Source organism: Balaenoptera borealis, assembly GCF_965194805.1.
Source record: "Balaenoptera borealis genome assembly, chromosome: 14".
Taxonomy (NCBI): Eukaryota; Metazoa; Chordata; class Mammalia; order Artiodactyla; family Balaenopteridae; genus Balaenoptera; species Balaenoptera borealis.
The window spans coordinates 61,974,068-61,998,206 of NC_138875.1; the positions used below are offsets into that span (position 1 = coordinate 61,974,068).

General features: G+C 47.1%; 1 protein-coding gene across 5 annotated transcripts in view; it reads right to left on the reverse strand.

Moving 5' to 3' along the window:
• PIEZO2 (piezo type mechanosensitive ion channel component 2) overlaps positions 1-24,139 on the reverse strand; it is a 344,750-nt gene that overhangs the window by 68,719 nt on the left and 251,892 nt on the right. For all 5 annotated transcript variants that reach the window (XM_082354794.1, XM_082354793.1, XM_082354795.1 and 2 more), the window contains 9 exons: positions 23,043-23,216; positions 13,553-13,758; positions 11,825-11,985; positions 4,239-4,415; positions 3,829-3,954; positions 2,240-2,440; positions 1,454-1,658; positions 1,257-1,358; positions 58-223 (listed from right to left, as the gene is read on the reverse strand). In XM_082354794.1, the coding sequence (XP_082210920.1) occupies positions 58-223; positions 1,257-1,358; positions 1,454-1,658; positions 2,240-2,440; positions 3,829-3,954; positions 4,239-4,415; positions 11,825-11,985; positions 13,553-13,758; positions 23,043-23,216 (1,518 nt within the window). The remainder of the gene's footprint in view (positions 1-57; positions 224-1,256; positions 1,359-1,453; positions 1,659-2,239; positions 2,441-3,828; positions 3,955-4,238; positions 4,416-11,824; positions 11,986-13,552; positions 13,759-23,042; positions 23,217-24,139) is intronic.

Below are 24,139 nucleotides of genomic sequence, written 5' to 3' on the forward strand. Positions count from 1 at the left end.
GCACGGATTCCGGGGATGCATCTTCCCAGGGGCTGTGCGCTCGGGCGGCCGCGTTACCTGCAGTGGATGAAGTCGGGGACGGGGTTGTGCTGGCTGAACGAGGCCGCGTCCAGGTTCATGCAGATCTCCACGTTGTCACCCGCCATGATCCGCACGGCGGCCTTGTTTTCGTCCTCGAAAATCTGCCGTTGTAGGGAGGCGCACAGAAGCAGCATGAAGTCATCTGGCAAGACAGACACGGGAACTGAAACCCCCTGCTCCCCCTCTGCATCTAGGGATGCGAGGAGGGGTCCCCACGGGGTACCAGTGGCTCCTCATCTGCTACCTGAGTTACGTCCTGAGAGTTCACTTCCTCCTGGATTCTAACCTCCCCCGCCCACCACAGGGACGCAGGAGGGACCACAGACTTCCGGGGGAGAGTCCCTGGACGCTGTCTGCTCGTCGGTGAGTGAAAGCAACAGGCGATGACTAGTCTTCATGAATCTCTTACACGACAATGTTTGTCTGCATTGATCTCCCCCTGAAGCTTTGAGGGGCCACTGAGCACTTTCCGTCATCTTTATCTCTTTACAAGCCGTAGATGCAGGCGTTCTGGCTTTCTTTGTCCTCTCCGTCCCCCTCTGCACTGCTAACCAGACTTACCAGAACATACAGGGCATGGAGGCTGGTGAGAGCAGGTGAAGATGGCGGCCGACGGGGGCGGGTAGAGAGGACGGAGCTGCCCTCAAGGTCGGCTACCCAGAACAGTTCCCCCTCCCAGGGCCGTTGTCTTTAATCTACACCCCCACGTGGGTGGGCAGCACCATACCTCCACCCCCTACCTTAACCTTTGGATGGTCACCCGCCCTTGGACGGGCTCCGGCTGCAGCCCCACTCAGGAGCATCTGTGGCCCGGCTGCGTCCTTCCGGCTACCCTAGCCCACCTGTAGGTGTATGCCTGCGGTGGCAGCAAGAAGCAAGCGATTTGCCCAGGACAAGGCCTCCCCCTGCAGTCCACCTTCTAGAAGGTGGGTGTGTACAGGTGTGTGGTGGTGGAGAGTGGGGTTGTGCATTGGTAAGTGAAATCATGAAAGCCAACATGGTGTTTCCGATGCTATGTCTTAACTCTGCAGATGTAACAGGGCCAGCAGAAGCCACTAGCAGCCTGGGATGCTGACGCATGGAGACAGCCTGTGACTGTACAGGGGGTAGGGGGGCGCACGAACGCACCACCAGGAGAAGGACGAGCAAGTGGGAATCCCAAGGGCCCCACTTACACACGAGGAACACGGGGTTGGGCCGCACGATGAAGTCTGGGAAGTACAGCCACTTGACGATGTTGTCGTTGAAGCTGGCGCCCTTGAACCTCCAGGGGTAATCTGCAGGGTGGAGGCGGGAGGAGCTGGGTCAGGGCGCCCCTCCGTGCCCTTGTCCCCACTGTCCCTGAGCAGGCTCCCGGCGGGGGGGCATTCACCTCGGCACGGGGCGGGAGGGATGCCGATGCAGATGAAGTACTGGAAGGTGATGATGCAGGCGAGGAAACAGCAGTACTTGGGCCAGATCTCCGCGATGGCTTTCCTTCGGCGCCGGTACAAGACGGCAATCAGCCAGCAGGCGTGAATCATGGCGTAGAAATCCATCCGCTGACCGATCACGTTAACTGACATGAGGAAACAGGTCTGTGTAAGGATGAAAAGAAGCAGAGAGTCGGCTTCACGGGGAAGGGGAGTGGTGTCAGCGGCCCACCCCGAGCGGGCGGTGGAGACCTGCATTCCTGGGGCCGGGTCCCTGCAGGTGTTCACCTGCGCTGCCTCTTTGGGGGTGTTTGCATCATGGAGACAGAAAAACTAACCAGGTCACTGTCAATAAGAACCACTTCAAATGGTGGAGGGAATTACCTCTATGATCTCTCCATGAAACATCACTGTTCCAAGTACATTCTATCGAGGGCAGGCCTACCACACCATTCAGGTCAAAACAGTGCATTTTGGCTAAGGTTACACATCCAGAAGGCACAAAACAGACATCCACACATCTGTAAGACCAGAGATCCCGAGAGGCCATGTCCACTGCCACAGAGCAGGGGACTGGCACCGGGTCCTAGAGACTTTCAACCAGGCCAGGCTAACCCTTCAGTTAGGCTCCTCCCGGATCCTGAGGAGACAGAGACGTGCCACAAAGCCCCAGTGGCCACCTGGCCGAAAGCAGCCACTGGAATTTTCACAGGAAAGAAAGAAAACAGGTCAGCAAGGAAACTGACCTCCAGACCAAACTTGTAGAAGAAGTAATTGATGAAATACTTGGCACAATTGACAAGTCCATCATCCAGGTGGAGTCTTGTAATGTCGTGAAAGATGGTTTTAGACACGGGGGCCGTGAGGTTGTTCCGACCGCGATAATACTCCTGATGGCGGTAGATGGTGACCTCAAAGGCCAGAATGGCCAGCATCAGGAGGTTGTTCTGGAAAGAAAGGAAACTGCATGTGACGCCACGTGGTCATTTAAACAATCCCCACGAGATACCATCTCATTCCATTCTGGGTGTCTAAAAGAACAGTGCATGATCAAATCCCACCTCTATAAAATACAGTCTTGAATTCAATGCTCATTTTCCCTGTTTTATGGGAACAAGGGTGGAGTTATCTCCAATATGCAAATCAGGCTAATTTCCATGATAACAGGATCTGGAACCTCTACACCAAAGACAGGTGATGGTCATGCCTGTTCCTGAAAAAGTACACACTGAACCTGGAAGCCTTGTCCAGTTACCTTGGGAGGGTCGTCCAACCTTCTTTGCAACTAAAAGTGAGAAACTCTTGTACAGCATCCTACAAGGACCCCAGGAAACAGACTGAACTGCCGAGTGGGACTCGCATTAGAGGGGGGAGTTTTGAACACCTCTGAAAGCTGTCTAGAGAGAGCAGTAGGTGGAAAAATACGCTGATTATACCACAAAATAATAATAGTGATGATAACAATAATAATAAAATAGTTAACGTTTATGTGCCAGACACTATTCTAATCCCCCTTTTCAAATATGTTTGTTTTATCTTTACAACAGCTCTTAATGGTAGACATCATTCATACATTACAAACGATATCTGCCATATGAGCAAAAAACTACAAAGCTACACCAAGAAAAATGAGATGCTTAGTGCACTTTCAAATTCTGGGAGTTGAGTACAAAGGTTTTAAGTGCATTGTCAGCATAATCCATCAAAGTAAAATGCCCAGATTATCCATCAGAATAAAATGTGAATAATCTGAACTATATTGCTTTCCTTATGTTTGTTACAACTACTTGCAATCAAAATTTCCTTTTCAAAGATATGCTCTTTTTATTTGGCTACCTCTAAACATAATATATGCCCTTGGTTAAAATTTGTAGAATTTAGATAGCAAACATTTCTTGTGACGTGACACCTACTTCTCAGAAACGATCACTGCTGACCATTTGGTATAATTTACTCAGTATTTTTTCTTTGTGTCTAAAACACTTCATCCTATGAATGGCGTTTTGAAGTTTGCTTTTTTTTTCAACGTTACAGTATATTTTGGACATCTTTCAGTGTCTGATAGTGTCAATCTACCTCTGTCTTTGAGTGGTTTTATAATGTTCCAGTGAATATACTTGTCATACGTTATTCAATCGATCTCAAACTACTCAATCGATTTCTTTTCAGCATAATGCAATACTGATTTTAATGTTCAGTCATCTGTTTCAAAGGTGACTGCAAACACCATGTAAGAGGATGAGGCCCCTATCAAAGCTGAAGTTAGCGTCTCCCTGGAAAGGGCTCCAGACATTAACTTGGCAGACGCACAAACTTAGAGTGACGAAGGCTTTACCCTCAGGTAGACAAGCAAAGGAGAGGACTTCCTCAGGCCAACCCACTCCGCTGGGTCAATGGGGGCGCTGTAGAGCAGAGACTTGTTCAGCTGCTGCAGGGGTATATTCGTTTGGTTTTCATTTGGCTGAAAAGAAGAGAAAGGGGAGTAAGAAATGGACCCATGGATTAGGAGAGTTCAGAGTAGTCTCCCTCTATGGTTGGAGGGAGAGAAGACCCACTTCACGGGGGAAATCTCAGCATCAGAAGAGACGGGGGGCCAGGATGCCTCCAACCTGCTGAGCTGATGAAGGCCAGACAGGATGTGCTGGGGATGTGTGTCCCCCAGTATCTGCCTCCCTTCCCTGAAGGCCAGGCAAGGAGACACCCCCCCGGCCCCCCCGCCCCACCAACCCCGTGTCTGAGGCTCACCAAGGAACAGTTGACAGAAAAGTTCTCAGGCTTAATGGTCTGCAGCTGGTACAACATTTTGCAGACAATGATCACACATGTCCACACAGTGCAGACGCTTGAAGCCAGGCGGCGGAGCTTGGTGTACGGCAGAGCAAAAGCCCAAGAAATCAAAAATACATAGTTGAACAGAGACACCTGAAAACAGAAAATCAGAAATGGGGACAAAAATACGTAACATGGCACAACATCTACAAAACTTGGCAACCTGATTGATCCTGTTCCGCCGAGTTCAGCAAAGGCTGATTGAGCTCCTTGCACGGGCAAGGCATGGCCCTGAGTGTTAAGACACATGTCTTGTAGGCAGACAGGTGTATAACCAGGTGATGTCAAATAACGTAGCAGCGGGAAACTACACGGGTTAACAGGCTCCTGTGAGAACACCCACAGGGGGGTCCTTGGCCCAATCTGGAGATTCAGGAACATCTCCTGGCAGAGATGATTCCTGAGCTGTGCCTTGAAGGATGCAGGAAGTCAGCCAGGCCAGGAAAGGTGAGAAGTGCATTCCAGGTAAAGGACGTACAAGCAAAGGCAGCAAAGCATGAAGTAGCATGACAGGAGCAGGTGACCCCAAACAGCTGGAGATTTTGGACTCAACAGCGGTGAACAGCAGCAGAAAGGGAGGCTGGACATGCATCTGGGAGCCAAGTTTTGATGGACCCTTTACAACCATGTACATGAACCCCTCCTGCAGAAAGCAGAGAGTGCTGAAGGGCTTTCCACTGGGAAACCGTAGGGAAATATTGCATTTTATTTAGATAGTGTAGCTGAGGAATGCAGGTGCATCAGTGGAGTTGCGCCAGAGGTCAGGGGACCAGCTCACACCCACTGCAGTTGTCCAGCAGAACAATGACAAGGGCCCAAACTGGGGTAGTGGGGCAGAGAGGGGGAGGAGTCGGGGGTCTGAGGCAGGAAGTAAAATTAGCAGGATTTGAAGACTGACTGGCTTAGAGCGGTTTGGGGGGTGAGGGAGGAAGTGTGGGAGATGCTTCCCAGCTTCAGGCTTGGGAGCCAGAGCCCTGAGAGGATGGCAGTCCCCAACCGAGACAGGATCTGGGGTGGGTGCAGGTGTAAAGCAGGAAGGCAATGACTTCAACTTGCTTTGAGACCGTGAGTGTGTTTTTCCATAAGGTAAGATGCCCACTCATTTCTAACCGTTCTTCAGAGCTTGCAGTTCATTGAACAGTACAGAAGCACTGCCATCTTATTCAGTCATGGAAAATCCTCACTTATTCTGAATATCATTAAAATAATATCTGACTATTGTTACACTGATATCATAGAAAAATTTAGTATGATCGGGTAGAAATAACCACAAGCATGCAATTGATAAAACTGAACAGGCACCAAGTGCCAAGCACTCAGAGAGGTATGGTTACCTGTTGGGCTTACAAAGCTATAAAACAAGAAGTGTGGAGACGCCAAGACAGTATTAATTCTGCAGTTTGTTACCTGCAACCCTTCTACTTAACTACTTGTCACTGTCCAAGGCATGGAACGTCTCTGAGAGTTAAGTGCTGAAATAGTACGGCAGTAGGAGCCGCTTACAGAAGTGAGGATGAAAGAAATACTGTCCAAGGAAGTGCCCTGTAAACTACAGGCACAAACATAACAAATAACAAAAGTTACATTTTAGCAAGATATTCTGACTGGCCGGCCGACTTCTCCTCCTCCGTCATCAGCAAGTGTCCTGCTAATTGGGGTGCTAAGAAGCAAATCCTACTAAAGCTCCCATAAAATTAAGTCTCTTGGTTATTTCTTTTATTATGTATTTAAGGCACTGAGTACAAAAACAGTACGATGAATTGACATAGGACTTTTAATCTTTTGAGTGATAGAAAAAGATAAGATGATATCTTTTATTAATTAGGTTAATTAGGTTAATTAACGAATTAGGTTCACGGTCATACATCCCATGCGGCTCCCTGCCCTCAAGAAACACTACCTCAAGGTAGTGCAAGTGAGAACTGCAACAAACAGCCATGACACCGCGACGGCGGGGGTGCGCTGAGCCGAATTGTGGGTGTTGATCACACTGCTGAACATCTAATCCAGGGTTAGGGAAGATGGCCCAGAGGGCGTTAGATCTAAACTGAGGCCAGGGGTACCAACAGGAGCTGGCCAGGCAGAGGAATTGCAGGTGTCAGCCACACAGGCGAGGGGAGCGTGGGGTGACCATCCTCAGGGCCACAGGTGGTCCATCTTGAGAGCAGTGGGCTCTGAGTCCATTCAGAGGACTCGGCAGCCCACCCGGCGGTTCAAATGTCTAGGACAGGAAATGGTGAAGTGGTCCAGGGCCAGATCACGTGACGGTGAGGATGAGAGAGAGCTTTGAAAGTTTTCGAGAAGAGGATGAACACGATCCTAGTTACAGGCTGGAAAGAAGACCCTGGCCACACGATGGAATACGTGTTGGAAGGAGAAAGGATTAGAGCAATTTTGGGAATTGGTCAGAGGATAGTTGCCTTTCATATCCACGGGCTCCCCATCCTGGGGTACAGAGGGCCAGCTGTAATCTCAAAGGGGGCTGAGGGAAAGGTGGCGGGCTCAGCTGTAGAGATATTTCGTGGAAGGGGCTTTGGGACACTCAAGAATGAGGTCCTGTCCAGTTGTCCCTTGGAGATACGGGTCTGGAGTTTAAAGAGAGGACAGGTTTGAAGGTACAGATGTCTGCTCATTGTATGGAGATGACACATGGAGCACAGGAGCTCCTGACACAGCTGCCGAAAGTCTGAAGTCAGTAGAGGGGGCTGCGGACGGAGCCTGCAGGCCCCTGAGAGAAGCTGGTGGGGAGAGGGGAAGGGGACCATGAGTGAGACAGAGGAAAGGCCAGGAAAGTGTTCGGATTTGGAAAACAACAGCGGGGAGAGCTTCAAGGATAAGGAAATGGTCACCAGGATCCAATGACCTGGAGAATCAAGTTAAATAAGGACTGAAAAGCTCTGTCACGCGGGTATTTTTGTTTCTTATCAGGTTACAAACAGGAAAACGGGGAGTCAGAGAAGTGTGGTGCTTCATTCAATGCAATCATGGTTGACAAAGGTCTCCTCATGTCCCTGATGATAAGAATCTCATGGAACATACATTTTTAGAAAATGACAGATATCTAGGCCCCCACCAATATCCAACGAGTCAGAATTTCTAGGGAAGGGCTTCCCTGGTGGCGCAGTGGTTGAGAATCTGCCTGCTAATGCAGGGGACACGGGTTCGAGCCCTGGTGTGGGAAGATCCCACATGCCGCGAACAACTGGGCCCGTGAGCCACAACTACTGAGCCTGTGCGTCTGGAGCCTGTGCTCCGCAACAAGAGAGGCCGCCATAGTGAGAGGCCCGCGCACCGTGATGAAGAGTGGCCCCCACTCGCCGCAACTAGAGAAAGCCCTTGCACAGAAACGAAGACACAACACAGCCAAAAATAAATATAAAAAATAAATACATAAGCTAGCCTTGCCCATTTCTGTCTTAAAAAAAAAAAAAAAGAATTTCTAGGGAAACAGCTGGTCATCCATGTATACAACAAGCAGTCAGACAATTCTTATTATGCTTGCCCATCCCCGGTCCCCCTCCCTCAGAGCCCCCACTGCTTCAATGTCACCTCCATGGGGCCACCTCGGCATGACATCTCCCTCCTGAGCACCCAGAGGCTCCTCCCCCATCAGCAGTGACGGTGACTTTGGTTTTATTTACCAGCCGCTACCGTCAGACTGCCAGCTGAGGGAGGAAACGTGTCTGCCATGCTTTTACATCAGCATCTAGCACCATATAACCATTCAATTTACTGTAATTTACTGTAAGTACATAATAAAGGCTAAATGCACGCTTAGTGAGAGTGAAAATAATAATAATAATAATGAAGCATCAACTGATATCTGGGGAAAATCTCAAACTTGCAAAGTTATTGTATTTACTTCCTTCAGTCAGTAAACATTTATGGAGCTTCTACACTGGCCAGGCCCTGTGGGACATGCTAAAGATACTTGAAGAAATGAGGACTGGCCCCTCCCCCAGGAATAACTTGATCTCACAGAGCTCACTAGGAACCTTTTGAAATTAGCACAGCTGCGTATAAAACAAGAAGACAATGGTATATGTATTTTAAAAATCTAGGTCTTTCCAAAATGGTGTCACTCTGAGTAAGAGATGCAGAAGGGTTTCTGTAATGAATTCTTTCCCATGGTCTCTTCCTCCTCAGACGTCCATGAAGATAACCTCGGGAAAGTTTAATATTTGTGGGAGAAATGGCCCCGAAAGCTTGTGAAAACCAGCACCCTTGCTGGTGGCCTTGGATAAGGATGGTTTGAATGCAAAGCACATGTGTGGCCACATCTCTTGAAGATTTAACTGGGGATGTGGACTTTGTTCTCATCTTGTCATTTACTGATGGGCTGTTTTTGAGAAAGGATTTTTTTGTACTAATCAAAATTAATAAGCTACGGACAGCAAATATACACAGCAAAGGTCACTGCTGACGGACTGCTCCTGTGGGCATGAGTGAAGCCTTCAAAGCAGAAGAGGCCCCTGCGGGCGGAGGTGAGCACCTCAGAATGCACAAGCCCGGAGAGGCCGTTCTCAGGTGAGCGGTGCCCCCAGATGGTGCAAAATTCCGCCACATCCACGCTGGGCTGGCACATGGCTCCTTATGAGAACTACGTGCAAGAGGCAGCGTCTATCTCTCCTCCCACCTGTAGTCAGTGTAGAGAGATGTTAAATCCAAGCATCATGAGGCACCATGTTGGTGCAGGTCAGTGTGACACTGCAAAACGAGGTTCTGGCCAAACGTGTACAAATTTCCAAACAATCGATGGGAAACCATGTAGAGATCTGCCAATGGGTCCAGGAGGACACAAATGGGTCAAGATGGTGAAGATGACAGGAGGGAACATGAAGAGGATTCTCTGTAGGGCGGTGCTTCTGTCTGTCCCTCGACCCTGAGAGGATGAGGGTAAGGAGGAGATGCCAATTCTCTACCAAAGTCCTGAGGGAGGCGCTCCAAGCAGGACCCCTCAGCAGTCTCAGTGTGTGCACCTTGGAGTTGGTGACAGGGTTGGGGCACAGGCATTGAGGTCACACCTGGGCACAGGTGTCCAATATCACCCGGAAAACCCAGCAGCAAGGAGAGAGAGGATGCTTTGGTGACAGTGCGGGGTCATTGCTTCATTGGGACCCATGTCCAGAGGCAGAGAGGGGACCTCGTGCCTACTGCCCCAGGGCTGTGGTGGGCATGCACGTGGGGCTGTTCGAGCACAGCTCAGGGGGGCGCCCACAAGGCTGTGGGTCCAGGAGGAGTGCGTGCTGGAAACCACGGGCTGGATGACAGCCCCAGAGCTGCAGCTGGAGCCATCGCAGAGGAGCCTCCGGGAGGAAAAGGGTAGATTTGATCATCCTCAGCCCAGTGTGAGGCCATCCTAGGACAGTACAAGTCAAATCAGAATACCCCGCATCCCCGCCACCCCTGCCCAAGTCCACAACACCAGTCAGTTCATTGGAGCAGGGAGGCGGTGAGGGAGGTGAGTGTGAGAAAGAAAGAAGCAGCTGGAAGAGGACATGTTTCCACTGGGTGAGGGACCAGAGTTTGCTTCTTCTCTGTGGCTAGACAACTCTGATTAACGAACTGAGATCTTGCTTGCTATTCAAGGTAACTACAGGGTTTTCCGTTATCTGAGGATGATCAGAATGTGTCTTGCATTCGGGGCACAGAGAAAAGTTCAGTTGTTCTTATAATTATGCCTCGTGTTCTGATGGCTCAGTGCACCCATGACATTAATAAGAATCAGCTGTGAACACGGTGATGGTGCCCAGGGACCAAGTCAGTGCAGAGAGGGGAGGCCTCAGAGTCACTGACACCCAGGACCTTGTGGTGACTCACGCTTCAGGTGGGGTGACCTCCCCAGACACACCTGAGGGTCAAACCATCCTACAGCACCAGGATTCCAGCAGTGCCAGCAGTGGGAGGGGAAGAATGTCTCTGATTCATGAGTCTCTTAACGTGTTTTAAAGTTATAGGTGAGAGAGATGGGATCAGGAATGAAAATTTTGGAAGTCTGTGCAATATGTGAATTGTAAGGGAGGAACTGGTCGCATGCCACCAAAGGCCGTTTTTCTAACGGTACAACAGGGTGAAGAGACTGTAATCCTTTATTTACTTGACAGCCTATTAATAACGCATTCTCAAGACTCATTAGGATGATTTAAAATTATATGTATATATGTCTGCTTTTCATTTAGGATTTATGAGAAAGTGGTGTCATTTAACCCTCTCTTTCTTTCTCCTTCTGGACTCTCCAGGATGGATTCAGAGAGTGGGTCTTCCATGCCCTACTCACACTAATTTCTCTTTCATTGAATGCCCACTCCCATCATTCAACTGTCTCACGATGCCCCCACACCAACTCTGCCACACATCAGAAATCATCCGCACACCAGACTTGGTTAATTCAGAAATGGACTTGGTTCATTTTTAGCCACACGCTTCCTCTGATTCTTTTTCATTGCTCTTTAATATTCCGACCCTCAAATTCTGTCTGAATTGGTCAATTCACCTGTAAAGTTAAAATGCTTTAACTTTATTCTCAATTAATATACATATTAGGCTAAATTTTACTTCTAATCAATGTATAGACTTGGTTACTTAACGATGGAGCATGTGTCATTTTCTGCCACAAATCTCACCAGGACAGTGGTTCCTGTTTTGTTCCCACCTGGTCCTGATTACCCATCCACTTCAGATGGTTTGTATGAAAAGGGAGAAAGTCCCAGTTTAGACTGGAGAGCTCACATTAAGGTTTACCCCTTAGTCACCTACTCGTGAAATATTTGGGGTTCAAAGTACTGTAGTTGTAATATTATATTGTTACTTAACTTTTTAAAAATTATAGGCAGTCTTTCCTGACCTAATTTTTAGAGGGCAAAGACTCTTTGAGTTGTCACCAACTCAAAAAGAGTCCAGGGAAATTAGAAATACATGAAAGTTATCTGTTGAAGAAATTGAAAGAAAGCTAACTTCTCAGAGTAAACACCAAATCATTGTTGGCTGAATGATGACTCTTCTCTTTTCAGGTAAGAAAACAGAAGTGCCATTACAATCTTGAAAGACTTTGTGCTTCATCTCAGAAACTCCAATCATGAACAAGGTGAGCTCTGCAAAAGATTCTATCAAATTTTGGAACCTGCGTTTCCTTGGTAGCACGCACCGGAATGTTATTGTTTTCCCCCAAAGAGAATTTATGGAGGTAGATTCCCACGCGCGTAGTGGAGAAAAGCATCCTGTCTCATACCCTTCACTAAAGACTAGATGAAAATCAGGAACCTCTGTGATAGGACCACACTGATGAGGGACTAAGCCAGGGGCTCCTTCTGCCCTGAGATCGCTCCCTCTTCTCAGAACAGCTGTCCTGTGGTTTTCTGTGTGTCAAGTGTATGTGCCTGTCTCAGAACTTGGTGTCCTGACGTCGTGGGAAATCACCCTTAAAAAATCAGGGACAGTTGACAAAGGAAAGTGGCGACGGGCCCTGGTTCGGTTTGGCCTGAGGATAAACAGGTGTCACTTGCCTCTTTCACGGACACCCAGATGATGTAGGAGGAGACGATCTTGATGATGTGAAGCTCCAGGATCCACCACAGGAACGTCTGCAGCTGGTGGAAGCACTCCAGGAACTTCAGGAACAGCACCGTGAGGCGGTCAATCACCAGGTGCCACTTGTTCCTCAGATCTGCAGGGCAGGGAATGTGCCCGAGGGCACGAAAAGGGCTTGTGTGTGCCATTAAGGTTGAAAGCCTACCTTGTATCATTCCCATGGGAACGAGAAGCTGCAAAATCAGAGTAGTGGATGAATTCTATCTAAGGCACCCCGATCTGGAGGAAGGTGGCCCAAGAATCCCACGTCCGGTGATGACTTCGATGTCACACACCGAGAATGAATGAGGGACAGGTTGCTTTCACCCACCTTTTCATTAAATTTGTGCAAAAAAGAATTTTGACCTTGTTTACTCTTAGGGCTGAGCTATGATTCCTTGATTTCCCCCGAATATTAAGTAGCTGAGCTCCCTCTTCATGACATTTTTCTTGCCAAAACAGTGGTTCCTTAAGCGCCAGTCTCCTTGCCGGGGCTTAACGAGGGGGTGGGCAGAGCCCAGCAGCCGCCCTGGACGAGCCCACCCCTGTCACAGTGGAGGATGGACCTGAGAGGCTGATGTCACAGTTCACCAAGTGCGGCGCTCAGACTCATTCCAGTCATAATTTGTAATCAAATTCGTCATTTTCGACCTTCCACCTTGTGCTAGGGAATAACATTTTGCAGACTGGGGTCATGCTTCTGCCTAGAAGGTCTGTCCCGGTTAATCTGAACACAAGTCCTCACAGGACTGTTTCACGCAATCAGCCTGTCCCCGCCTTTGCAGACAGAAGCTCACGGGCCCAGGCAGATAAGACCCAGGGTCTCTGTACGTAGCTTCCTGACCTGGCTGGGGTGGTTGCAACAGGTAAGGTACTTGGTTCTGAAAGTTTAAGGAAGGTTTTAGTTATTGTGAAAATGTTTATTTACAGAGCGACTCAGGTGACAGTCACTACAAGACTGAGGTCACACCTGGGCACAGTTTCGAGGCTTCAGGGGCAAGTAAAGAGGGAGCAGGTGAACAGCTGCAGCCCAGTTTTTGGTGAGACATTATTGTAAAGCTCAAACCTGCCTTTAAGTATAAAATAGAACCTAGTCCTGAGCCCTTGGTCCCCAGAGCTTGGTTTCCTTCACCTGTGGAAGGCACATCCCTCAGATATGGAGGGAGCATTTCTGGGCCTCTCTTAGGGTTTCTGTGACGAGTGGGCGAAGGGGCCAGTCTGTGGGGAGCTTGTCTTTGGGAGGAATCTTCCTCCTGGTGCTGCCTTTTATTTTCTACTTTGTAAAGCACAGAGCACCAGGAAAGACAAGGGCAGCATCTCAGCATCACAGCCTCAGAATGTCACCCCCCAAAGGCTATGCTCTCTGGTTCCTCCATGCTTCCTGGGAACTAACAGACTAAACGAAACTGGGCAGGACCCTGCAGGACCCAGACAACCAGCCATCTGCCATCTTCCTCTAAGTCAGAATTACAAGGAAATCACTGGAGCAATTGGAACAGGAAAGCTAGGACTACAGCAACCAAAAGACCACACCCTGGTCTCTAGTTCACTGCCTGGGTCGAGTGTAGACTCATTTTATTCACTTGGAGCAAGTCAGTGTTTCACTCCCTCCGTCTGGGAGCCGGCATCTTCTGAGCAGCTCCTGGGGCGGGCGGGCGGCTTACCTGATGTCTCTTCCTCCTCCTCGTCCTCCTCCTCCTCGTCCTCTTCCTCACTCTCCTTGCCGAGCTCACCCTTCTTGGCCTTTGCAGGGCATCCCCCCGGCTTCTCCTCCCCAGGTCCTGCCAGCTGCTTGACTTCCACCACCTCCAAGCTGGCGGTTGGCTTCATCATGGCGAGGTCCGGAAGGCTTCCCTCGGGGTGGGCCAGTCTGTGGGCAGAGAGCAGCCGAATCAGGGGAGGGAAGGGTGCCGGGGGATGCGAGTGAGGGGCCCGTGAAGGAGGATAAACAAAACGGAAGTCACTACACAGCCTGGCATGTGGGCTTGTTAGCATCTGGTCGCTTTTTATTTTTTAAAGCTCTTTCTAAAAACGAACTGTAAACTCAGGTTTGGTTAGCTCTTCCAATTCAGGTTCTAGTGATGAGTTGGTCATGAGAGCTATCGACACCTAAACTTGACATTTTTCCCACAGGAGAAAATGGTCAGAGTTTAGGATGGAGAAGCATGAAATGGCATTGTGTAGAGCAAGCATTTCATGGCTTCACAGGGGGACTTACTCATTTTGGTAGATTGGTAATTTTTTCTTGATGCTGCTCAAAGTAATTGAAATAGAAAGGAAAAAAAAGGAGATGAGAACAGAAGAATTATAAGGAAAGTCAGAGATCACACATCATGCTATACGTCATCCACTATTGCATTCCTGTACGCCGGGTGCAGGGGGTCCTAACGCCAAGTGCATTCCAGGATGGCAGAAGCAGCGAGCTTTGACTGGGAACCCTGTGCCTGGCAACTGATCTGAGAGTGGACGGGACTGCAGTGGTAAAGGACAGAATGCGGGAACTGCTGAGGCAAATCAGATCATGCTTTTTTAGTAACACAGCAAACTATCCCCCAGGAGTCAAGTCATTCACATTTTAAGGAGGGATTTTTAAATGCTTAAATAACATGTAACGTCAGTCAACCTTTGCATAGACCAATCCCATTCTGCCATCATCTGAAGCATATGCAGCGGGTGTTAATGCTTTTGGGGGTAAGAAGCCTGCATCACGCCCCATCCTTGGGCACCAGGTGAGCTGCTAGACCAGCTCTCCTGAGAAGACATGCGTGAGCCTGGATGAGGGAGCTGAGCCTCCCTGAGCTCGTGGGAGCTGCCGCCTCACCGAGCCCAGCAGACTCTCGGGCGGTCCAGCTTATTTTGTGGTGGATAATAACGAGTACGATCTTTCTCCTCAATTTTTTTAAAAAGTACATCTTTTTATTCATATTCAAATGAATGTTTGAAGGAACATTTGTGGGCAATAGATATTAGGAAAAGGTCTATTGGAATTACACATAGTCCTCTCCATTTGCAATAATTAATCTATACATTTCAGCCCGGCTGTAACAGGATGGACACTTAATAATGTTATTGTATCTGTACCGTTGTGGGTTCTGAGTCAATTATTTCACCTCTCTGGAATTTACTTGTCTTTTGTTTTTTACAAAATGAGGAAGTTTGGCTACATAAAAATCTAAGCTCACATGCAGCTTGTTGGTTTTACATTTAAAACACCTGTGATATTGGATAACTGTGGTCTTGAATCTGCATTGTCCCTAGACCGTTAGAGAGGTTCTCCTTCAAAAGTAATTCTTTTTAACAGGGTGTCAAGTAGGTAAATTACAGAGTGTCAGAAACGAATTGTTAATTTAATGAACAAAGAACGTTCTGAGGATGGTGGAAGAAACTGTGCAGATATACACTTGCTTATTTTCTTAAGGTAGACAATTCACCCTCCACCTTTGGGGAAGTTCCCCATTCTTGAAACTGTAGTTCCACATCTCCTACACCAGCTCCGTGCATCAACTCTCAGGGTACTTCTTTTCTGTCCCTGCTTCATCAGGACTCTATGTATTAAAGGGTATCAAGGTGAAAGCCAGGTGCTACACAAATGTCAATGTTTCTATGTCCTCTTCAGGGCAAGCAGGGGGTTGCATTTTACAAGTGAGAAGACACTTTCACAATGACAGAAATTTGTGGATTTTACTGTGGAAGTATGACCACTTCTATCATCTACCTCAGCACTGCCATGACTTGATACTGAAAAGAAAACAACTTTTCAGTAATGAGTGCCATTTATGGAGGGAAACTCCCAGAGATGCGGCTATTTCTGCAGTTGCCACCACGGCTACGTAACAAAAAGTCCTCCAGCCACGAGACCCCCAAAGTGCTGTCCAGATTGAGGGGAGATTATTGAACGAAGGAATCACAGAAGAACATCAGACAAAACCTCTTGGAAGTAAGTCCGGAAGATCTACTTCCGGAAACTTGTCAGTTACAGGAGACCTGGGACCTGATGGAGCTGGGGGTGTCGGGGAAAGGGGAGAGAGTTCCTGTGTCTAATGCTGCTACCTCCCCTCTGACATCATCCTCGTGAGGAAACAGTGACACTGATGCCCTCTGGAGCAGCCTGACCTCCGAGCTTGTAACACAGGGCCAGCAAAAAAAAAAAGAAGAAGAAGAAAGAAAGAAAAGACAAAAGGGGAAGTGTGTATCAGGCTATCATTTACCAGCCTAGGCGTTTGCCAACTGAAATTTCACTGAGAATATTTGCGTGCATAAAATGAGTACAGATGAAAGTATTTTCAATGCATGCTTGGAGTTTCTATTTTAAAAAGACACTTGTGTGAATCTTTCCGACTTTCATTTTTTTCTCATAGCATTTTTTTTGAGGCAATCCAGAACAGTGTTAAAAGCATGCTTTTTGGAATCAGAACAACTTAGATTCAAGCCTCAATTAGACATCTTACTAGCGAGAGGACTTGGCAAAGTTCCTTACCATGTCTTTTATTTTTTTTTTTAATTTTTATTGAAATATAGTTGATTTACAATGTTGTGTTAGATTCAGGTGTACAACAAAGTGATTCAATTATACATGTATATATATATACACATTGGGTTGGCCAAACAGTTCATTGGGGTTTTTCCAATGTTACTGAAAAACCCGAACGAACTGTTTGGCCAACCCAGTATATATTTGCCGTGTCTTTTAAATCTCAGTTTGCTGATCTGTGAAATGGAACAACAGTGCCTACTTCCTGGGATGTTGTGAAAATGGAGGTGATTTCCGTTAAGTGCTTAACACGGTGCTTAGTACACAGGAACATTTTTAGAGTAAAGAACCATCTGCTAATGACAGATTTGCATATACTTTTTGATAATCCGCATCATCAATTCATGCTAAGGAAGAGGCAGAATCAGGACACACTTTCGTGTGGGACCACATAGCACAGGATGCTGGGGTGGGCGCTCAATTTGGACTCTAATTCTGTCATCAGCATATTCCTTAATGGCTTGTGTGTTAAAATGGCCATTCAGAGAACAGTGCAAACGTTTCTCCCTCGAGAATCTGTCTCCGATAGTCTCAATGCCCAAGGCCTCTTATGGCCACCATCACCTCCCTCCACCATGTGGCCAGACCGGGTGGGTTGCTGCAGGGCTGCGGTCCGACTGCCCAGGGCAGGGTCGAGGCAGAACTGGCTGCCCCTTTGCTGTCATGGATTGCTGTATCGATTCCCCAGGAAAGCCTGTGTACCTTAACTTAGGTATGTGCCCCCCCAACTAATTTTAAAAAGGGATCCTGATTTTTCAAAGACTAAATTAAAAACCACCCTTTAGTGAAAAAAACATTCCCTGAAACTTCCAGCAAAGGAACTTAGGATGCTTGTAATTCTCTGCTGCTACTCACGTGTGGATTATCCCATCACTGGTGGATGACTTCCACTTTGGGATCCAAACCGACCAGCTAATGAACCAGATTCTCCCGGACCCCGCCCCAGCTTCCTTAGATCCCACCGTTTTGCCTGTCTTTCCCCTCAGGGAGCCCATTTCCTTCTCTCTGCATTTTCTTGACCTCACCTGTAACTCTGGTCTTGCTTTTATGATGATCCAAGCTCTGAGCTTAACCCTCTATTTCTTAACCACGATGGTTCTCTCCTCTTGCATTCCAACAGAGCAGGCGACTTTTGTCTGTTTATTCACCCACCCTCTCTCTTTCACACTTCCGCAGCTCTGTAAGTCAATGTGTGCATTTCTCAATTTGTGTCCACATCATTTTATTCTCTCCTTGAGAACAGAAATCCAGTCTCACTCTGCTCACCTGCCTTTGCTTGGTGTACACTGTCATTCCCTGAGTGTTTGGTGAGTGAATTCTACACACTGGAGAGGCATTCTAATTTGAAACCAAAGAAACAAATTATGGAGAGTTGAAGAGGTTTAAGTCTGTACTAGGAGTTGACTTTGAAAAGCCACATATTAAGCTACTTTCCAATAAAGAAAATGGAAATTCTACTATGGTAAAATCCCCTAAGGCCTAAATTCCATTTATTTATAACTACTCCAAGGTAAACTGCACTCACCCCATTCATTAGACTATTAGAAAAAAGGAACTTTCTTGCAAATGTGTACTATTTATAAGTAATATTTGAAGTAGAGGTTTTAAAACTCTTTCAGATTATATTCTGGAACTCCTAAGCACTTTGAGAAAACTGTAATTCACAGATGAGCGGTTGATTTAATTTAATTCAATTTAATATTACATCTTAACTCTGTGTGGTAGTAATTCCTCCAAAAAAAATCTACTAGGCAAGATGGGGTATAATGGCTCTGGTTTGTGTATATGTGGGAGAAATAACCATTACTCCTGTTAAAATCTTCTAAATCAGTCTGTTTACAGATTCAGCTAGAACTTCCTGCAATTTTTCACATCATCAAAATTTTATCAGTCACCCACTGTCCTAAACACACCCGCCACCTCACACCTCGTAGGGTCAAGTCTAAATTGTAATCGACGCAGAAGTTGAATGTAGGTATGTCCCCTCTTTCATTGGAACTCATGTTTACAAACGCATTATTCTCCTTATAAAACAGCATTGAGCGTACAGAAATAAATTTTGGGAGACAGAAAGCTTATTTACTTAATAAAAGGTTCACCCTATCATTGGACACACTTCACGTGCAGCCTTTCAGAGGCACACATTGTCCAGAGAGGGACGGGCTTGTTAGGTCACGTGTCCCTTAAGGCAGAGCTCTGACCTTTCTTAAAATGTTAGCATTCAGACAAAAATGAGAGATTCCACTGGAAAGAAGACTGAGCTAATGGTGGAATGCTTCAAGTTTTAAATTATTTTAGATGACTTTGCATCTAGATCAGTCTAAGAACTCCTGAGTGAATTCACTGGCCTTGTGACTTGGGTTCATGGGCATAGGCTTTCCCTCAAGAGAAAAGTCGGGCACAACGGGGACCAAAACTTGTACAGTCGTCCCTCGGTATCCATGGTGGAGTGGTTCCAGGACCCCCGAAGATACCAAAATCCACGGATGCTCAAGTCCCTTACATAAAATGGTGTAGTATTTTCATATAACCTATGCACATCCTCCTGTATACTTTAAATCATCTCTAGATGACTTACAATACCTAATACTATGTGAATGCCATGTAAATAGTAGCTTGCACACAGCAAATTCAAGTTTTGCTTTGGGGAACTTTCTGGAATTTTTTTTCTTTTCACATATTTTTGATCTGTAGTTGGTTGAATCCATGGATGCAGAACCCGTGGATACGGAAGGCCAAGTGTATCAGCTATCAGAGCCCATCAAACCAATACCTGACCTCTTGGCTCCTCCAGCCACCTCATCTTAAAGCAAATGGTCAATACTTTATGAGAAACACTGAGGGAGACAGACAGAGATTGTGCTTCCTTATGTTTAGAGGGATAAGATTGATATAGCTGCTCGAGATTTCTGGTTCGAGTCTCTGTCTTACTTCTCTGCCTGGCAGCTAAAAACCTGAGGTTGACTTTTCTCTCTCAGGCTGTCCACAAAACTGGCCCCAAAGGGAGCAAGCCCGGCCTCCTTCCTCTTCTGCAGAGATCTGCACATGATGCGCTAAGTTTTTACACCTCCTTCTAGAAGTTCTGCCTCCTAGGGTTTGCTATTTGGTTGTCAGCCTCGGGATTTTACTTAAGATAATGTACTAGAGAACCAACAAATCTTTCCCAGGGTTATTTTGTTAAGTGGATTTCTTGCAAAATACATGCTTCTATTACCTAAATTACTGACTTGATTACTAATGACATGAAGTTATGGGAGCGGGTATTTTAATTCACCTACTTAATAAAGTAAGAAGAGTTTTGGTAAATTAGACCCCAAAGGCTCTTTTCTCTGAACTCTTAGGGCACTTGAGGTAACTCTACACACGGCACATGTCAAAGCTCACTCTTTATTACGTGTGGTTACCTGCTTGGTTTAGCTCCCCAGCTGGGTGACATGCTTCGAAGGTACTGCCCAGCTTTGCCTTTTTTGCAGAAAGCAAATATATTGTGAAGTTGGGTCATGTAAAATACCATCCTTCAATACGTTGCTCTTTCAAGTAGACGTATATTTGAGGAAATTGATGCTTTAATTTTCTCTTAACCATAGATTGTTGTGACCATTGTCACTTCATTCAGGAATATCTACTGAGGGTCCACTAATGGTTAAGCCTCCACGGTAAGTGAGATGGATTATTTACAGGGCCTGCGGGGTGGAGGCCTCGGGCAGGGGCGACAAGACAGCCAGGCAGATAGGGGCTGAAGGCCAGTGTCGGGGGGCAGCGATGAGAAAGTGCTCCGGGAATTCAGAGCAAGGGCAGGTCCACTCAGCGGGGAGCCGGCAGTGCCGGGCAGGTCTGTGGAGAGCTGGTTCTGGAGCTGAGCCCTCCATTACGTGTTCAAGAGGGAGCCGGGAAGCAACTCTACCAAGGGTGACATCAGTGGGGCTGGCGGCTGAGCCAGGCCAACGCCGAGGGCCAGCCGAAGACCCGCGGCCACCTCCGAGTCCGCTCGGCAGCACCATTCGGTCCAAACGCCAAACGGCTGGGTTTGCAAAAGACATCCAGCGCACCTGCAGGCCACGCCCACTGTCTGGTGATGCCATTTTCACTTACAAGCTAATGAAGTGTTTAACACGCCCAGAGACCATTTTAAAAAAGGAAACCGAGAGAGAAAACGTTGAGGTACCCACCTATTTATTATCAGATACACGCGCCCATTGACCTTGGCATGGCTACGCGGGGGCACAAGGAAGCAGGTGGTGGCAGCGGGGGACAGTTGGAGAGAGAAAGAGGAGAGCGTTAGCCAGAGAGGAAGAGCTGGTGTCCCGTAAGCTCTGCACCACCACGTGTGTCACCGACATGGTGCACGCACCGGAGGAGGGTCCGGACAGCGAGATTCGGCAGCAGAGAAATCAAAGTCAGGAAATCGCCGGACGGTAACAGTCTCTCCCTCCCTACCCCCGAGTCACACACCCTGTCAGGAATCTGTAAGGTTTACATGTCCAGAGTGCATTTATCAGATAAAATACCACGGAAAACATGAATTCTTGCTCCTTCCCCGGAATTAAAAAAAGAAAATCCTCCTAAATGTCCAAATTCAACATACTGTTTTCTGAGGTGTTCTAAAACTGAAGTCAGAAAAAAGTCATTCTATTTCCATAGGCATCACTGTACTTTCTAAGACAAACTATGGACAAATTGCAGTGACGGATATTTAAGTAAGGAGTGGATATTTAGTACCTTATTAAGTATATATTATATAATAATTACATTGTGATTATGTTATATTATATATTTTATCAGTATATAAGGGAAATGATACTCCTGAGAATGCCTACCTAGAACTACTAATAGTTTCACATAAGGTATATCATAAAACATTTTCATAATGCTAACTTTATAAATTCTGGAAGGCTAAACACAATGAATTCTGCTTCAGACACAAGTGACATTTGCCTACAGGGCCTACACAAACCACAAAAACAACAGACAAAACAGGAAAAGGACAGCTGGCTATCACAGAAACAACAGTACTGGAATCACTTTAAGGGATAAAATGCATCGATTATTCCCAATTTGGGAGGTTTCCCCCCCCCCCCCAAGCATCTACTAAGCGGGCAGGAACAGAGAAGGCAAAGCAGGACAGTCAATCCCAACTCCGAAAATACGTTTTTCTTCATCATTTTGATTTTAATGTAGCCATTTACTAGCGTTCTAGGCACTAAAACTACCGTGAGGTGAAAATTGTTAGTAAGGAAAATACTACAATGGAAAAGAGCTGCGAAAAAGATGGGATACGTATCTTATGTTCCAAGTTGAAATCTGGGGGACTTTTATATGAAACTCTTGCATGAAATCCCAAAACACCGAACTTGAGTGAGTCCTCTGAACTCCTCGAGTTTCTAGAAAACTGTTTTTCACAGAACCAAAAATGAAATCCTGCATTCCTAAACTATTCAGGTGGCTGCCATTATATACTCTCGCCTCGCCCTTTACATTTTCTTGGGAATGTAACAGTTAAGGGGGGCGCTCAGGCTGAGCTGCGGCCAGAGGAGGGCCAGCTCCGGTCTCAGACTCAACAGATTGCTTGGCCTCCTTCCCTGTCCTGCCAGGCAAGGGGGTTATGGGCTGGCAGGACACCAGAGGAAACAGGGAGAACACATCTTGACACAGGCTGCTGTCCTTCTCCAGAACCTACATAATTAAATCAGGTTCTACATACTTAACAGGAACTCTGTGCAACAAATTCAGTTTTCCATTATTCCACTCCTTAGCACAGCAGAACACAGACAGTTTGATATTTCATAAACTGTGCATGATGAGATACTGCTGCATCTTCTTTTGATGGACACGTTGTTTCCCTTGAAAAAGAGCTAAGGGGAATTTTCAACTGTGGCATCTGTGCTCCTTTGAATACAGCACTTTGCTCCCTTATTTACTTAACAAGTGTTTTTCCAGGAACTGAATCACAGGCTATTAGGTGAAGCAGAGAGGAAAATCAGTATCAAGGTTCATTAGACGAATGCTTGTAATTTCCCCGTGATGGAGCAGATCTAGGCATGTGTGATGACCCACCGTGGCTTCAGCACACATGGCCAGGGAGAGCCAGATCCATCTGCTACTTGTAAACAATTTATGTTTATTGATGGGCAGACCACAACAGGGAGCTGAAGAAAGAAAACACTGCCTTCACTTTCTTTCCTTAAATCTTATTCTGGTTACTCATAGATGGCAGATTCTCTCCTTTTAGCCAAGGTTCTTCCCTTCCAAGACGGAAGGGAGAATTCTGCACTGCGCTCTCACTCACAGCGACTTCTTCTCTGCCTGTTAGTGCGACTGAAAACTCATCCTCCGAATTAGCCAAATTCTGTAAATGTTCTAAAAACACCTCACCAGCCTGGACACAAAAGACACATCACCACCACAGCTACTCTGAACTAATTCACATGCCTGTCAAGATCACTGCATGAACCATCATAAATCACTACCAACTGTTTCACAAAGTGCCGTCAAATATTCCACATTTTTTCTCATTTTTTCCCCACTTACAGGCTGATACTAATGGCAAGTTCAGGGCTGAGATTCTAAGTGAGATGGTTGGGAGGGTCCAGGCTGCCTTCCTGGAGCTTCCTGCACGGGCTCACCTGTAGATGGCGCTGTCTTCCTTGCTGGGAATGGACTTCAGGTCCGTGAGTTCCAGGAAGCGGTCGTGGAAGTAGTGCAGGTGCAGGATGCACACCAGCAAGAAGGATGTGGGGATGAATATGCGCGTGAAGAGCTCAGCCACCGTGAACTGTTTTAAGCCAAGGTCCTCCAGCCTGCAAAACAAAACGGCTTTCCCCTGTGGGCTCTCCTACCCGAATGTCTACTGGAAGTTAGCTGTTTCACAGTGATTTCATATTGAGTGTTTTCAAGACAGCATTCTCGATTTCCCCATTTCCTGAAGCAGCTGAGCTGCTCTCCACCGCCCTCTCCCCACCCTGCTCTTCACTGGCACAACCGTCTACCTCGTGCAAAACGACCCGATCAGGGTGTTCCCCCGACACTTTCTTTGCCTTCTGGTCTCCACCATCTGCGCTCCTTCAACCTCATCCCTTGAATCTGTCCTCGTTTTCATCTCTAGCACCTCCTATTCCAGGTGGAGCCACCATCCTCACTCGCAGGACCCCCCCCACTGCTGGCTGACCATCCTGCTGGGTCTATTCTTGTCCCCCACACACATCACTTTTTCCTCAGCCAGTCAAGGATGCTTTAAAGACTTATAGAAATTTCACCATAAATGAGATGTGAACCATCACTACCTACAAGCCTTGCACCTCCGGGTGCCTAGCTGACCTTTCCCACTTCTCCCCTTGCTCCCCACAGGCCAGCCTTGCTGCCTTTCCACACACACACACACACACACACATGCCAAAGTCTGTCCTGCCTCAGGGCCTTTGCATTTGCTGCTCTCTTTTTCTGGAATGTTCATCCACCTCCCAGCTCCCAACTCACACACTTTTCTAAAGACAAGCTCCTTCCTATTCTTCAGGAGTTTAAATGACACCTCCTCAGGGACTTCCCTGGCTGTCCAGTGGTTAAGATTCGGCACTTTCACTGCCGAGGGCGTGGGTTCAGTCCCTGCTCAGGGAACTAAGATCCTGCATGCTGCGTGGCGCAGCCAAAAAAAAAAAAAACAAACAATGACGCCTCCTCAGGGAAGCCTGCCCTAACTACTCCATCTCTAGTTATTCTCCCCCAT